General features: G+C 36.7%; 4 protein-coding genes across 12 annotated transcripts; 3 read left to right on the forward strand and 1 right to left on the reverse strand.

The window, feature by feature from the left end:
- Positions 1-150: 150 nt before the first annotated feature.
- On the reverse strand, positions 151-3,298 carry LOC105429596 (PABIR family member 2). 3 transcript variants are annotated; one of them, XM_089072364.1, is made up of 6 exons: positions 2,634-3,298; positions 2,379-2,459; positions 1,832-1,895; positions 1,028-1,410; positions 769-912; positions 151-545 (listed from the first exon to the last, which is right to left on the reverse strand). In XM_089072364.1, coding segments are annotated over exons 2-6 (822 nt in total). In that variant the 5' UTR covers positions 2,381-2,459; positions 2,634-3,298; the 3' UTR covers positions 151-316. The 3 variants fall into 3 exon arrangements, with proteins under 3 accessions (XP_088928490.1, XP_011641001.1, XP_011640993.1); XM_011642699.2 differs by having other exon boundaries at positions 2,379-2,466; positions 2,634-3,297; XM_011642691.3 differs by lacking the exon at positions 2,379-2,459 and having other exon boundaries at positions 2,634-3,273.
- A 29-nt stretch (positions 3,299-3,327) lies between these two features.
- On the forward strand, positions 3,328-7,158 carry LOC105429609 (uncharacterized). Of its 6 annotated transcripts, none has more exons than XM_011642733.3 (7): positions 3,328-3,467; positions 3,929-4,027; positions 4,569-4,859; positions 4,951-5,059; positions 5,135-5,482; positions 5,551-5,872; positions 5,945-7,158. In XM_011642733.3, the coding sequence occupies exons 3-7, from the start codon at positions 4,588-4,590 to the stop codon at positions 6,475-6,477; spliced, it is 1,584 nt and encodes a 527-aa protein (XP_011641035.2). In that variant the 5' UTR covers positions 3,328-3,467; positions 3,929-4,027; positions 4,569-4,587; the 3' UTR covers positions 6,478-7,158. The 6 variants fall into 6 exon arrangements, with proteins under 6 accessions (XP_011641035.2, XP_011641029.2, XP_088928484.1 ...); XM_011642727.3 differs by having other exon boundaries at positions 3,329-3,467; positions 3,911-4,027; XM_089072358.1 differs by lacking the exon at positions 3,328-3,467 and having other exon boundaries at positions 3,829-4,027; positions 4,569-4,731.
- A 92-nt stretch (positions 7,159-7,250) lies between these two features.
- LOC105429573 (lysosome-associated membrane glycoprotein 1) lies at positions 7,251-11,631 on the forward strand. Of its 2 annotated transcripts, none has more exons than XM_011642649.3 (5): positions 7,251-7,426; positions 8,488-9,005; positions 9,381-9,597; positions 9,672-9,860; positions 9,953-11,631. In XM_011642649.3, the coding sequence occupies exons 1-5, from the start codon at positions 7,282-7,284 to the stop codon at positions 10,090-10,092; spliced, it is 1,209 nt and encodes a 402-aa protein (XP_011640951.2). In that variant the 5' UTR covers positions 7,251-7,281; the 3' UTR covers positions 10,093-11,631. The 2 variants fall into 2 exon arrangements, with proteins under 2 accessions (XP_011640951.2, XP_011640961.2); XM_011642659.3 differs by having other exon boundaries at positions 7,267-7,327.
- Positions 11,632-11,815: 184 nt separating this feature from the next.
- Positions 11,816-13,365, forward strand: Arfrp1 (ADP-ribosylation factor related protein 1). The gene is made up of 5 exons (XM_089072368.1): positions 11,816-12,162; positions 12,220-12,390; positions 12,519-12,600; positions 12,903-13,074; positions 13,245-13,365. Exons 1-5 carry the CDS (start codon positions 12,070-12,072, stop codon positions 13,342-13,344), a joined length of 618 nt encoding a protein of 205 aa, XP_088928494.1. The 5' UTR covers positions 11,816-12,069; the 3' UTR covers positions 13,345-13,365.
- Positions 13,366-13,495: the final 130 nt, after the last annotated feature.

The raw sequence follows: 13,495 nt of genomic DNA on the forward strand, positions 1-13,495 counted from the left end.
CTTTCCGCCGATATGTGTGATTAGCGTAATCAAGGGGAGAGAACACTGTTGGCGCTACGCTTATTCATACATTCGAAGCAGCATTAAAGATGCCTCTCTTCTACATTATGTCGCACTTACACTAATATCCAAATAATTCATGTCACACGATTCTTTTTTTTTTTGTTAATGAATGACAAGACTGCCGAGAAGAATATGCTTTGCAAAGGATTCAGCATGAAACACAAATGCTTTCTCCCTTACATCAATATGTCGAGAAGGATCAATGTGACACGTCTAATTTCCAAACTCTCGCCTATCCGACAGTCTCTCGTATTCATCTGTGATTGTCCTGACTGATCTGATCAGTACGAACTTGATCTATCGATTTGCTTTGACTGCTCGCATCCGACAGAGAATCGCTATCGCTATTTGGACCTACGCGAACTGGCGATGGACTGTCCACTGGCCGGAAGGAGAAACTGGGCGAATCTGCACTTGATAAAGATTCGGGTGTGCCCACAGAACTGATAGTTCCTGGAAGTGGGCTAGACAGCGTATCCAATCTGCGAAAAAAATTATTAAATTAAAAAATTTTAGGAGCATTTCTATAAAAAACTATAATATAGAAATATACAAATCATATCATATAATATACATCATTAAATTATAGAAATGTACATAAACACATTTTTATTTCTTTTATGTTAAAAAAAATTATTATTCCGATAGTTATGTCTAAATTCAATTTGAAATACACAGACGATTATTATAAAAAATATATACAACCTGGATGCAGCCGACGTCAGTAAACCAGAAGTCCGTTTCGCAGGCGGTTGCAAATTGTGATCCATTCCAGTCTCGTCTAGTTCGAATTTTCTTTTGACTGGCCCTAAACAGCTTGGCCTTATCGCGATAGGACTCAAACTGCGCCTGTATTATGAAATATTAGCATTGAAATTAGTATAGTAAATTTTTTTTTAAGTTTATGCATAATTTAGAAATAATATAGTTGAGATAATTATATAATGCTTGAAACAAGTTTTACCTTGTCGCAAATGCCTTTCTTGTAGGACTAGGAGATAGATTGTTCTTCCAGATGTGAATACCAGGAGAGTAACACTGTCTTTGATTAAATCCGGATCTTGTGGGGGAAGGTGAAGAACACAGTGGTGAGCCAGTGATGGACAGATTCAGACTTAGAGGATCTAACAGCCTTCTCGGCCGTTCCATTTTATTAAGCGTAGGAGACTCTGAATCCTTGAACGACAATGCTTCCGCCTCCAAGGTAAGATCTTCCCATGATTGTGATATCTGCATGGCACTATGAATTTCCTTCTCGTGTGCCGCTTCCCGGCCAGCGACATCGACGCATTCCTCCTGTCTCAACTGACTCACGCGTGGTGTTAATCTAGGAACATTACCAGGGCTCTAAACATAGAAAAAAAAATAATGATAAGAAACAATATCAATTAAATCATTTATTATAAGAATTAGAAAATTATAACATTGCAAAATAAAATGTTTATTACTGATTACAATTTTTTTTCTCTAATCAATTATGGGAATATAATTCTTGAAAATATATATAATAATTAATATAATTTTTTACAGAAATATAATTCTTTATTTAATTCTATTTCTGTTTATTTGTCCAGAAAATAAATGCTTTTAAATTTTGTCATTGAAATAACAAAAAAAAGATAATGACAAAATATTTAAATGACATTTAATTAATACGAACTGAATAATAAATAATAAAAAATAAGAAAAATAATAAATAAGAAAAATAATAAATAAGAAAAATAATAAATAAGAAAAATAAGAGAGTAAATAAGTAACATGATCTTACACTAGTACTAAAGCGTCGTAAACGAGTTGAATTGGCAAATATATTATAGGTTGACACAGCGTCCCTGCAAAATGACAAAGTAAAAAATATTTAGAAACAATTACGTTCACATAGCTGCAAATACTAAAAAATAATAATTCGAAGATTCCTTGAATAAATTATTACACAATAATTTCAAAATACTTAAAATTCAGATTCATTAATTTATAAACAGTATAATCATGCATGAATAATGCAGCTATGGCATAAGTTAAATTATATTGACTTGCAGTAAATAAAACTGCATATAAAAGTATTACAAATATTTAAAATAATAATAAATTATCAGCAATTATATACAAGTTTCAATAATTTACCTTGAATTTCTACTTATAAAAACATTCACAAAGAATAAAAAAATAAAAGTAAGTATGATTCTTGTACCTCATCCTCATATTCTTTGTTACACTAATATATATTTACATTTATGTCTATATTTATATAATAGTACATGTACACTCGACATTAAGTTCAAAACACACAAAAATAGATTAATGTCTCAACATACATATTTGATCAGCACTGCATGCAATGCTGTTACTTTTACAAGATTAGCAGCTGGAGCGGGCAGTACTTCAATTATCCGCTCCTGAAAACTACAAATAACTTTGGTGTCTTTTTAAAACTATGAGGCTTTATTGCCGAGTCTTAACACAGACCTCAGCTGATCTTTACATGCATTAGACCTGGAGCAACTCAGGTCATGAATCAGTCATGCTTTACATTTCTGGATAAAGGAGAAAGAAGACATTTGGGGACATACCTCGACGAAGACGTTGACGGTGTGGTGACGGACATGGTCGCGCTGATCTCGTTAATCATCGGCGCACTACTGGATCTCTTCAGGCTAACAATCGGGCAGTCAATGTCCATGGTTGACGGGGCGGCACACGGCGGTCCCAGGTATCCCAAATCGTGATCCTGCGTCCGCGCGGAGGTGGCACATAGGAGATCCCGTGATGATCAAAATTATCCGAAAACGTCGCCCTCCTCGCTGCTGCCGTCAACCCCCGATGTTCCCGGATCCGACTCGCGGCTCTCGCGATCTTGTCGGACACGTTCGTCGTCTCCGTCGACTGCTGTATCCGACAACGAGGGCATTGAGGTATCCACCCCACCGTGACGAGGTCGTTATGCGCGTCCAGAAGGCTGACGAACCCTTCTTGATTGGATCAACGTTGATAACCTGAGCAAGCGTCCAGAACGACGGGTACGGTGGCAAGGCGAAAAGAGAGATGAAATCTGGTTGCGAACAAAGTTGGGCCGGGCCGAACCGAGCAAAGCGGGCGAATCTTCGAGCTTTGAGGAATCTTACTCCTCCTGCCACCACTGCTGCTACTGCTGCTGCTGCTGCTGCTGCTGCTGCTACTGCCGTCGTCGATATCATAGGCTGGACGCTGTTGTGTTTGTGCGGGGCGCGTACGGCGATGCGACGTTATCGACCACTCTTCTTTGGTTCCCGTACACAGAGCGCGGCATGGGGGGCTACATAAAGCCTGCTGTTTTAATGCATTATTGAAAATGTCCCACGTGCAACGTGTTCGGAGCAGAGTGCATTTCCAATGAATCGTTAGAGTGATTCACGCAGGAGAAAAACGTAAGTATATGCAAAACTAAATTTGAAATTCGTACGATTTTGGAAAGAAATTTTGGAACGAATAATTTCCTCACTGCCTTTCGAATATGTCTTTATTTTCAATGGTTCGTTATTATTTTGTTGCCACAAAAAATTTTATAACACTGCCGCAATATTGCCACAACTTTGCTGCAATCTTGTTCACGAATATTTCGCATTTTCCCATTACGATGCAATCTTTGAGAAATTGCTGCGCTTGAGTTTCCCGAAATATTGCCGCAATATTGCTGCAACCTTATTGGAATCTTCCGCTCGCTTGCAAATATCTCGCGCGTCGCGATGAACTCCAGCAATTTCATAGATCACATCGCGCGTTCCGAAAACTAATCCGCGATTACGATCGCGATCGTATGCAAGAGTCGACCACGTAATATTCGAAAGACGCCGTGCGGAATTTCTTCCAGTGGTGTCTCCGTTCTCAGGAGGTCCAGCTTTTTGATTTCGCCGCTCCGGAAAAAGTCCCGGATGCCGTTGAACTCCCGCTCCGGCCGCTCCGGGAATGCGACTACGTGATCGCCGTGGTACGTAGCCTCCTACCGACGAATCGCCGTCCGTCACCGTCATGATCGTGGCACGTCGCGCCGCGACAGATGCGCCCGAAAGATCCGGCGCTCGCCTGCTCGCCCGGTTCTCCGCCGAAAGATTCGGTCTGTCTGTGTTCACGGTTCCCGACGTGGCTTCTGCCACGCCAATCGTCAACGCAACAGACATAATATAACCTCAACATTTCACCGAGCCCCGAGCTCCCAGTGAACGATGTTGACGCCTGCATCGCGCTTGACCGTCATCGGATCAAGCCTCAACGACGACGATGACGATACCTTTGTAATGATCGCACTTTCTGCCTGGTTCATATTTGTCATTCCGATCCCTACTTTACTACCAGTATCGCGAATTTCTAAGTGAATTTCTTAAAGAAATCCACATTATATTCTTTTAAGATAGACGGATTACGTGCCACGACGATGACGGTAAAAATTGCACTTGCGTGAATGAGAAAAAATTATGGATACCCATTAATTCTTTTTCTTTCTCTTTTTCTCTAATCCTGATATTTGACAGATTGTTAGCTGCTGTTTTTATGATGAATGTGAGCACTGGAGACAGTGACGATGTATCCTTCCGTCTGGGAGAAATGTTTGACAGCTATGAAGAACTGGAACAAAAGCTGGACAGAGTCTCAAAACACACTCTGGTGCATTACTGGAGACGAGACAGTAGAACTGTGAGTGGAGCGCACATGAAAACTGCACGTCACATTAGCGAGCGATTAAAGTATTATTCTGTCAAATATGCATGTATTTATGGTGGCCAGAAGTTTCTCCCACGTGGCGCTGGCAGGAGACAATCTCAGTTAGTTTCCAATCACTTCACTAATAAACAATGTATATTAATGACACATTGATATTTGTTTTTGATATATATTTTTTATCTTTGCATATAGGTCTATACGAACAAATTGCCCCGCTCATATTATGGTCAGAGCATCTAAAGATGGCACAAAGTTGGAAGTGACCAGTGTCAATAATGAACACAATCACGAAATCTCAGAGGTATGTTTAAAATTTTTAATGTTCTAATGTAATTTAATGTGTGTTAAATTTTAAAAATAATATTTTGTGAAATAGGACCTATTTAAAAGACTTCCTCAAGAGAGAAAGCTCTGTGGTGAGATTAAACAAGAAGTTCAAGATCTCATGCAATTGCATATTGATCGTAAAAGATTGAAAGAGTACGTGCGATTGCGCACCAATAAGATACTGCGGTCCAAGGATCTGTTTAACATAGCAGCAGCAAATAAACAAAAGAGAGATATTACGCCAGAACGAGCATATCAGTTGTTTAAAAAAATACATGATATTGAGAAGATGCAAGCCAGGAGCGGTAATAGAAAAATATATCCCGAATCTGAGGACGAAATGGCGCAAACCATAAAAAGAATGAAAAAGGAGCAGGAACCCGCCTGGAGTCAAGATGTAAGACATTTATTTTTTTTTTATGTATAGAATTATATAAAATAAACGAAAGAATTTTCTCTCCTTAGGGATTGTCAACGGAGTTAGAAGCAAGCGAGGGAAATGATGGCGAAGATTCTTATAGTGGTCAATTGACGCAAGAAGAGGTGGTTGGCGAGATCGATACAAACGAGGGCGAATTGTTGAGAACAAATAATGAGGGCGATATAATAACGGCCAATGGAGAGATAGTAGGTGAGCTAGTAATGGAAACTGGAGATCCATCGGTGATAGTCGAGTCTATCGTCAATGCAGACGGTTCCGTTTTCGTCGATGAGAGAGAATTCAATAGCTACTGCAACAATCATTTGTCGCATGCGGTAGACGATAGTCAGTCACCAAAGCCACGTGGTAACTTATTTTTTATACTAATTACTAATTTTATTGCACAATCAATATATCAGAAAAGACTTTATATATCAGTTTTAGACATAGAAACGATTACTTCCACCACCACTATCGAGAAAGTTACGAGGGAAACGTCTACATCTCCCAATCATAAATCACAAAACGACCTTTTACCGCTTCAACAATCACCAAAGTCTCCCAGCAACTTTCAAGAAACAGATTCAAGAATTTGGATTATGAAGGAGGGTACTTCTATGGAAACGGAACCGGAAAGCGGACCCGAGAGTGAGATAAATTTAACGGCGAAGTCAGCCTCGATGATGAAGCCGGACATGGAGATATCTGATGCTGTGCTATCCGACGAAACGAGTCATCAATTATTGCAGGAGCAACTGGCAGTGTTACGCGCTGAAAAAGGAAAGTTATATCACGAAACTGAGATGCTAAAACTGAAAAAGGACAAGTTAAAGTTGCAGATCAATTGCTATTCGAATGAGATAAAAAAACAGGAGATGGAGAGGGAGAAGTTGAGGCTTGAGATCAAGTTACTTCAGTCAAAAGTCATGGAAGATTCTAATGATGTATCTCACTATATTTTTGTGCCCTAAATTCTCTGACCATGTTGTATAAAGTTTGTAAATAATGTACCGTTTAAGAAAATCAATGTACATGAATATGGCGGAGATTACTTGTACATATGTACAGATGTATGTTAGTCGATTATTGAAATGGATCTGTGCTACAAATTCACATTGAAAACAGTACAAGAAGTCTTAATTTCAACAAGAAAAGATATTCTTTAGAAGATTCTTTATTGAAAATATACAGATAATACCTATGTCAACATCAATTATGATATATAAAATTATGATTACGAATATGAGATATAAAATATTAATTATGGATTTGTTCTGACATTAATCTATAAGTTTTATCTTGTTTTATCTTGTTTTATTAATGCACTGACATTCTCTAAAATTTTCAGTTTCATTGTAATTTATAAAAGAAATGACTGATATTTTAATTGTGCCCAGTCGAATTTTCGTATACAATTTCTTACAAATTTGTCAAACATTTTTTTCTCAAAATAAACATTTTTTATTTTATGAATTCTAATTCCATATACAATAATTCTGGACTTTAATTCTAGAATAAATTATGGAAATATATAATATAGATTAAACAAAGCTTACGGATTTCGTAATGCTTCCGAAAAGCGATTTATTTAGCAAGAATTTGTGTCATTTTGATTCACGAAAATAAATTCGCTCTGCACGTGTATTATGACACTTCTGTTTGTCGGAATTTCGTTATCCCCGAATTTGAATTCGAACGTGCCGCCATCGATTCTCACCTACTGCGGATTGCGCGATCGGGATAGATGGCAGCAGGCATCCGGTCCACGAACTTCCATGGTCTCCTCATTTTCCTGGATTGCTTCGATCGACTTGCACGAACGTACGTACAATCGTAGTTTCACGGCACGACTTCTTCGAACGTTCGACGATATGCTGAGACCCCTGCTGCTTCTGTGCTGGGCCGCGACGATCGTGTCAGGTAATCGATCTTCAACGCTATTTATGGCAAACGTGGACAGCTGGCCGTACCAGGAACGTACCCTCGCGATGTACGATGACGAGACGTCAGGGAATCTTGACGTCCTGATCGTCGACACTTCACGATCTTATCGCAAAGGACGCGGGGAGAGGGAAAAAGGAATCTTTCACGATTCCGAAGTTACGTTCGTGACCGCTTCGGAGATTAATTGCGCCTCCGATGATCCGGAGGCGCCATGATGAAGCGGACATGAGATGTTCGGCTTCCTCCATCGGGGATATTATCACGAATATGTTGACTCGAGTGCGACCGCACTCGCGTCGAATCGCGTCGCGCTGCGCTGCGCTTCCGATTCGATGCGGATGATTATACACTTTAGAACAAAACGATCGCTCACGGGCGTGCATATGCGTGAGATGATCATTGTGTCACGTCCCGGATAACAGGAAGCCAGATCGCGCGTGTATATTATGTTACGCGATAAGGATTATCGCGTTGAGAAGATGGGGGTGGAGGAAGGGAATAAAATTTGTGTTGCAGATTTAATCGGTTTACGATGACGCCTTCTATCATTATCTTTACATTCATCGCTCTCCACTCCGAATTCAAAATAATTTTCAATTTTTGGAGAATTTATACAATACGGATGCCGCGACACACACAAGTTTATCTCTTGTTTTTCTTTGAATGAACTTTGCACGCCTTTGTTTAGCGTTCTCTTTTTTTTTTCTTTCGCACGGTTTGTCCCAAAGGATGGACGATATGAATAATTCAAATGTATAAAAAAGATGACATAAAATATTTAAATATTTAATTAATATTGCGGATGAATATTTAATGCCGTTTACCCGGGATATATTCTGCATATTTTAAAACTTATTAAGAATATGATTTTAAAAATGAATATGATTTTAAAAATGCATAGAATATGACTGGTCTATTTTTAGAGATCATTTTCCTTATGTTCCTCGCAAATAGGAGACCTATTACAAGACCTTGAAAGTCAAAGGTGAATCACTCTCAATGATATAGAAATATAATCATACATGTAATTTTAACAGCTGGCAACTTGAATGATGATGGCACGAATGTCAATACTGCGGATGGATCTGTAGCTGCAAATTCTCAGTTAATACCTACTCAACATGTTAACCTGTTAACATCTGCCATCCAAATTGATCATGCTCCGGTTAAACCAAACGTGGAAACAAAGTCTTTACCTTCAAATGAAGGTGAGCATACAATGAATGATGCTGCAACAGAGGCACCAAATCTTACTGCATCAACAACAAAGCCAACTTTAGCGCCTATAACCAAGCCGACTACACCTTCAACCACCACGTCTGTTGCTCCTACAACAAAGTCTTCTACAACATCAGCACCAACAACGCCAGCATCAACAACACCAGCACCAACAACGCCAGTTCCAACAACGCCAGCTCCAACAACGCCAGCTCCAACAACACCGGTTCCTCCACCCGATCTTGGAAAATGGACAGTCAAAGAAAATAACATAACGTGCATTATTGTTCATATGGCTGTGCAATTCAATGTTTCTTATAACAGCACAAATAATGTGGTATGTATATAAAAATCACATAATATTATATATGAATATATTATATGAATTTATTATCTATTTTTATCAATAAATTAATTTCAATCTTAGTTTTCACTCTTTATCTTTTCTAATTCATAAAAAAAAAGAAAAAAAAAGTAAATTAAACAGAGATCAAAATCTACATTGGTAGAAATTAAAGTTTGACAAGTGTATTAAAATATACTTATAAAAATATCAATTTAAATATTATAAAAGTTAAGTTTAATTAAATATTAATATAAAAGTTAATATAAAAGTTTTTATCAAGTTTTGATTATGTTTGAATAAATTGAAATATAGCCGTGATCGATGTTATCAATTCTATCAACGTAATCAATTCTATCTTGTTTACAGACAATGTACAAGGTAATAGATATACCCACCACCAGTAATTCAACAGGAAAATGTGGTGAAACTGAGCAGAGCTTGATATTGTCATGGGAATCACAAAATAAGACTGTTCGAAATAATTTCACATTGCATTTCATAAAGAATGAAACGGGAAAATATTATTCTCTTCATCATTTCGAGATCTCTTTGGTAGCCAAAGAATTCCCGAATAATAAATCAAGTATGCATTTATTTTGTGCAAAATAAGTTTATTTTAATCTTGAGTTTTTCTCTAAACTGAATTTTTGTCTTTAGATAAGACCATTACTGTGGTACACATGGCGCCACAATTCAAAACTGGATTGAGTAACTCGTATAGATGTTTCAAAGAACAACAGCTAAACTTGACCCTCGAGGATAAAAACATAACTGTAGGACTTTTGAAAGTAAGCAATCTACAATTCCAAGCTTTCCGAAGTGATAATGCTACTATTTTTGGCTTAGGTGAGTATTCCATTTTTCTCTTTTTATCTTAGTACAAATGTTATGATTATACCACAAAATTTATTTATGTTTTTTACCTTATTTTTTTCTAGCCAAGGATTGTTCGTTCGACACGCCTGACATCGTTCCTATAACTGTGGGTTGTACATTGGCAGGTCTGGTATTCATTGTATTGCTGGCATACCTCTTCGGCCGCAGACGAAGTCAGGCCCGCGGTTATCTTAGCATGTAAGCCGAGTCCCATGAGGTTGCCCCCTCCCTTTTTTTTCTTTTTTTTTGTTTTTAATCGTTAAACTGATATTTTTTTACGTAATTCTCCATTATGGAGTCGATTGTCTTATCGAGAATCTATGTAGTTGTACTTTGTGTTCTATAGCCACGAAGGCTGTGACACACATTAAGAAGAAAAAAAAAACAATATAGTTTATACGTTTGTAAAGTTGTCACGTTTGCGTGCGACAAAATTAGAAAAAGAAAAAAAAAAGAGCTATGTCGATACGTATCGCAGGGCGGTTCAAAATAATACAGGATGGGTAATAACTTCAAGGCAACATGTTCCGTTGCATAAGGGCAAATACTCTAATAAAAATGAATCGATATAGTTAAACATCGTGAGATCTGCATCGTGCCCATGCTGCGGTTTTTGAACGGGGACAGTTTGATTTTTCATGAGCATTTCGAATATGGAATGTGGGAATGTGCATATGAAAAAGATTCAAACATAAGAAAGACAAAGACATTCTGATCGACGTATATAGCATTAATAAAATTATTACATTAAATATCCGCTGAATCTGCAGCTTCTTATAACAAGATACGCGACGTTTTTTCCTTGTCTACTTTTTTTTGTTTTTTTTAAGAAATCATTTCCTGACTTTAATTACCGCGATACGCGCGATATGCCTTTATACATCGCACTTAATACATATATCGATATGTGTTTCCGTTACGTTCGTACTCGAATTCTTTTTATTAAACTGTACTGTGAAGTAATATACCAGTTGTTTATATAGCCCTAGGTATGCATGCGTGAGTGTATCAGAATAGTATGAAGGAGCACGAGCTTCACCTGTTAATGTTAAAGTTATGCTTTATTCTGCGAAAGCGTAAATTAAACGCTAAATTAGAGATTTATAAATAGCGTGCAATCTTATAGATGTAAAAAGAAAATTAGCTTACGTCAAACGGAATAAAATCGTAATATCAAAACAATAGCTCAGCTCAATTAACATAATACGTAAAGTTTTGGAAAATATTTATTCCCCTGATAAACATTGGAATATGTCCCAATTAAATAATAGTTTTAAAAGGAGGAAAGGTACATATTATTACTTATAGAAGCATTAACAATTTTTAATGCGGAAAGGAAACATCTTCGCATTTTACGCTACTGTTGCTTTGTTCGAATGTGTCTCGACGATTTTACCTGATACAAAATGATATACGAGAGTAACGAAATCTGGTATTTGTATTTGAAAAAGAAAAAAAAACGTGGGAATTTAGAAATGTGGGATTTCAGAAATTAGGGATTCAGAATTTAACAGGAGTTTCGCGTGTGCACCGTGCTGCTTCATAAGTACTATACTATGACAAGACTGAACGACGAGTAGTGAGATGAAAGTGGAGGGCAAAAAGTAAAGTAAAACAAAGTAATCGAATAAAGCGCTGTACATAAAACAAAGTAGTAGTACTACTTTTGGATTACGAGTATGTATTGCGGCTAGGCAAGAGATCTACATTATCAACAATAAAATGGAATATTTCAAAGATATTATGGCGTTATTCCTTTCAACTACTACTCTTCTCCACTCCAAACTTTTTCTCTGCTTTTCTTTTATCAAGATACAGATGTAATATGCAAAAGACAATACTTGTTCAAAACCCAACTTAATTTAGAGAGCATTGAACAGCGTTTTAGCGTCATGTTTACTTTCCAATTTAATATGTTTGAAATCTACGGTCTCCTAGAATTAAGATACTTGGAAAAACGGTCTCCTAGAATTAAGATTCTTGGGTATGCGTTATCGCATTGCTACGTAATGACAGAAGTAAACATGGCCGCGTATCGCAAATCTCTTATTGGTGATGCCTTACAAACACAACGCTCTGCAGATCAGCCATCATGGCACGAGTATGACAAGCCTGGGCCTAAAATGTAAACAATACGACATGTAAATCATATCAGCGAGCACATCGACGGGTGACGGAGATGTACACGTTGCTGCACGGTCTATATAAGTACCTGGTGCAGAAGGACGAGTACTTCATATTAATTTTGGGACTCGACAATGCAGGGAAAACGGTAACTCCAAATATTTTGAGGTTATGATATGGGGAACTAATTAGGTATTACTTGTAGACTTACTTGGAAGCGGCGAAGACGAAATTCACGAAGAATTATAAGGGCATGAATCCAAGCAAGATTACAACTACCGTAGGCCTGAATATCGGCAAGATTGACATCGCTGGGGTTTCCTTCAATTTCTGGGATCTCGGTGGCCAAGAAGAACTACAGTCTCTGTGGGACAAAGTAATTATAAGAATATTAAAACATTTTATGTAGTCTTACATCTTTCGTTCTTTTACCTACAAAATTATGTAATATTCTTTATCGGATTGACAAATTGTATACAAAATTATATAATTTTCTATTTACAGTATTACGCAGAGTCTCATGCTGTGATTTACATCGTTGATTCGTCCGATCGTGATAGAATACCAGATTCCAAAGAAACTTTTGGTAAAATGCATTCTTTAACAATATTTGGTATTATTAATATTTGATTTTATTTGATGTTCTCAATCTCAGAATCATTTTCTTTTGTTCGGTAAATGTTAAATAAAGATAAGTATTCTGAGCATCAAAATGTATCCTAAATTCGATAAGTTACAATTGGGACATATTTCCCAACAATGTGGGAAATATTTTTAATATTTTTAATAGTTTTGATGTTTTCTGCACTGTAATAAAAAAAAAAAAAATATATATATATATATATATATATCATACAAATATATTTATCAAATATTATTTTTTTTTAGACAAGGTGATATCATCCGAGCATCTAATTGGTGTACCATTACTGGTACTAGCAAACAAGCAGGATGTACCTGATTGTATGGGTGTTAGAGAAGTGAAACCAATATTTAATCAAAGTGCACACTTAATTGGTAGGAGAGATTGCATGGTAATGCCTGTGTCAGCCCTCAATGGGTAAGCAAAACATTTTATTTTACTAGTTTATATTATGTATAGAATTCTAAAAAAATGTATATATATATATATATATATAATAATTAGTATTAATGCTTTCTATTTTTAAAAACTTAAATGAAATTTTGTTTATTACATAAAATTATAATCAATTCCTAATTTGGGAAAAGGGATGGAGTAGATGAAGGTATACATTGGCTGGTGGATTGCGTCAAAAGAAACAGTGATATACGGCCGCCTCGCAATCAGGACGACAATTCCTTATCTTAGCTGTGACATTCCTATTCTTTGGTAATTTATAATATATATATATATATATATATATATATATATATATATATATATATATATATATACATATATATATATATACAAATATATAATATTATAAAATGCTGTATATATTCGTGTCGCATATGTA

This window comes from Pogonomyrmex barbatus, unplaced genomic scaffold, assembly GCF_055798465.1.
Source record: "Pogonomyrmex barbatus isolate J1 unplaced genomic scaffold, ASM5579846v1 scaffold13, whole genome shotgun sequence".
Classification (NCBI taxonomy): domain Eukaryota; kingdom Metazoa; phylum Arthropoda; class Insecta; order Hymenoptera; family Formicidae; genus Pogonomyrmex; species Pogonomyrmex barbatus.

What these genes read in the sequence shown, in the direction of transcription:
- LOC105429609 (XM_011642733.3), top strand. Translation starts at nt 4,588, where the DNA reads ATGATGAATGTGAGCACTGGAGACAGTGACGATGTATCCTTCCGTCTG. An exon ending in GCTGGCAGGAGACAATCTCA is followed by an intron (nt 4,860 to 4,950) that starts GTTAGTTTCCAA and finishes CTTTGCATATAG; the next exon opens with GTCTATACGAACAAATTGCC. An exon ending in AACCCGCCTGGAGTCAAGAT is followed by an intron (nt 5,483 to 5,550) that starts GTAAGACATTTA and finishes TTCTCTCCTTAG; the next exon opens with GGATTGTCAACGGAGTTAGA.
- LOC105429596 (XM_011642691.3), bottom strand. Translation starts at nt 2,743, where the DNA reads ATGGACATTGACTGCCCGATTGTTAGCCTGAAGAGATCCAGTAGTGCG. An exon ending in CCGTCAACGTCTTCGTCGAG is followed by an intron (nt 1,896 to 2,633) that starts GTATGTCCCCAA and finishes GTCATTTTGCAG; the next exon opens with GGACGCTGTGTCAACCTATA. An exon ending in AGAAAGGCATTTGCGACAAG is followed by an intron (nt 913 to 1,027) that starts GTAAAACTTGTT and finishes TTCATAATACAG; the next exon opens with GCGCAGTTTGAGTCCTATCG.
- LOC105429573 (XM_011642649.3), top strand. Translation starts at nt 7,282, where the DNA reads ATGGTCTCCTCATTTTCCTGGATTGCTTCGATCGACTTGCACGAACGT. An exon ending in ATTCCCGAATAATAAATCAA is followed by an intron (nt 9,598 to 9,671) that starts GTATGCATTTAT and finishes TTTTGTCTTTAG; the next exon opens with ATAAGACCATTACTGTGGTA. An exon ending in TGCTACTATTTTTGGCTTAG is followed by an intron (nt 9,861 to 9,952) that starts GTGAGTATTCCA and finishes ATTTTTTTCTAG; the next exon opens with CCAAGGATTGTTCGTTCGAC.
- Arfrp1 (XM_089072368.1), top strand. Translation starts at nt 12,070, where the DNA reads ATGTACACGTTGCTGCACGGTCTATATAAGTACCTGGTGCAGAAGGAC. An exon ending in TCGACAATGCAGGGAAAACG is followed by an intron (nt 12,163 to 12,219) that starts GTAACTCCAAAT and finishes TATTACTTGTAG; the next exon opens with ACTTACTTGGAAGCGGCGAA. An exon ending in CCTGTGTCAGCCCTCAATGG is followed by an intron (nt 13,075 to 13,244) that starts GTAAGCAAAACA and finishes ATTTGGGAAAAG; the next exon opens with GGATGGAGTAGATGAAGGTA.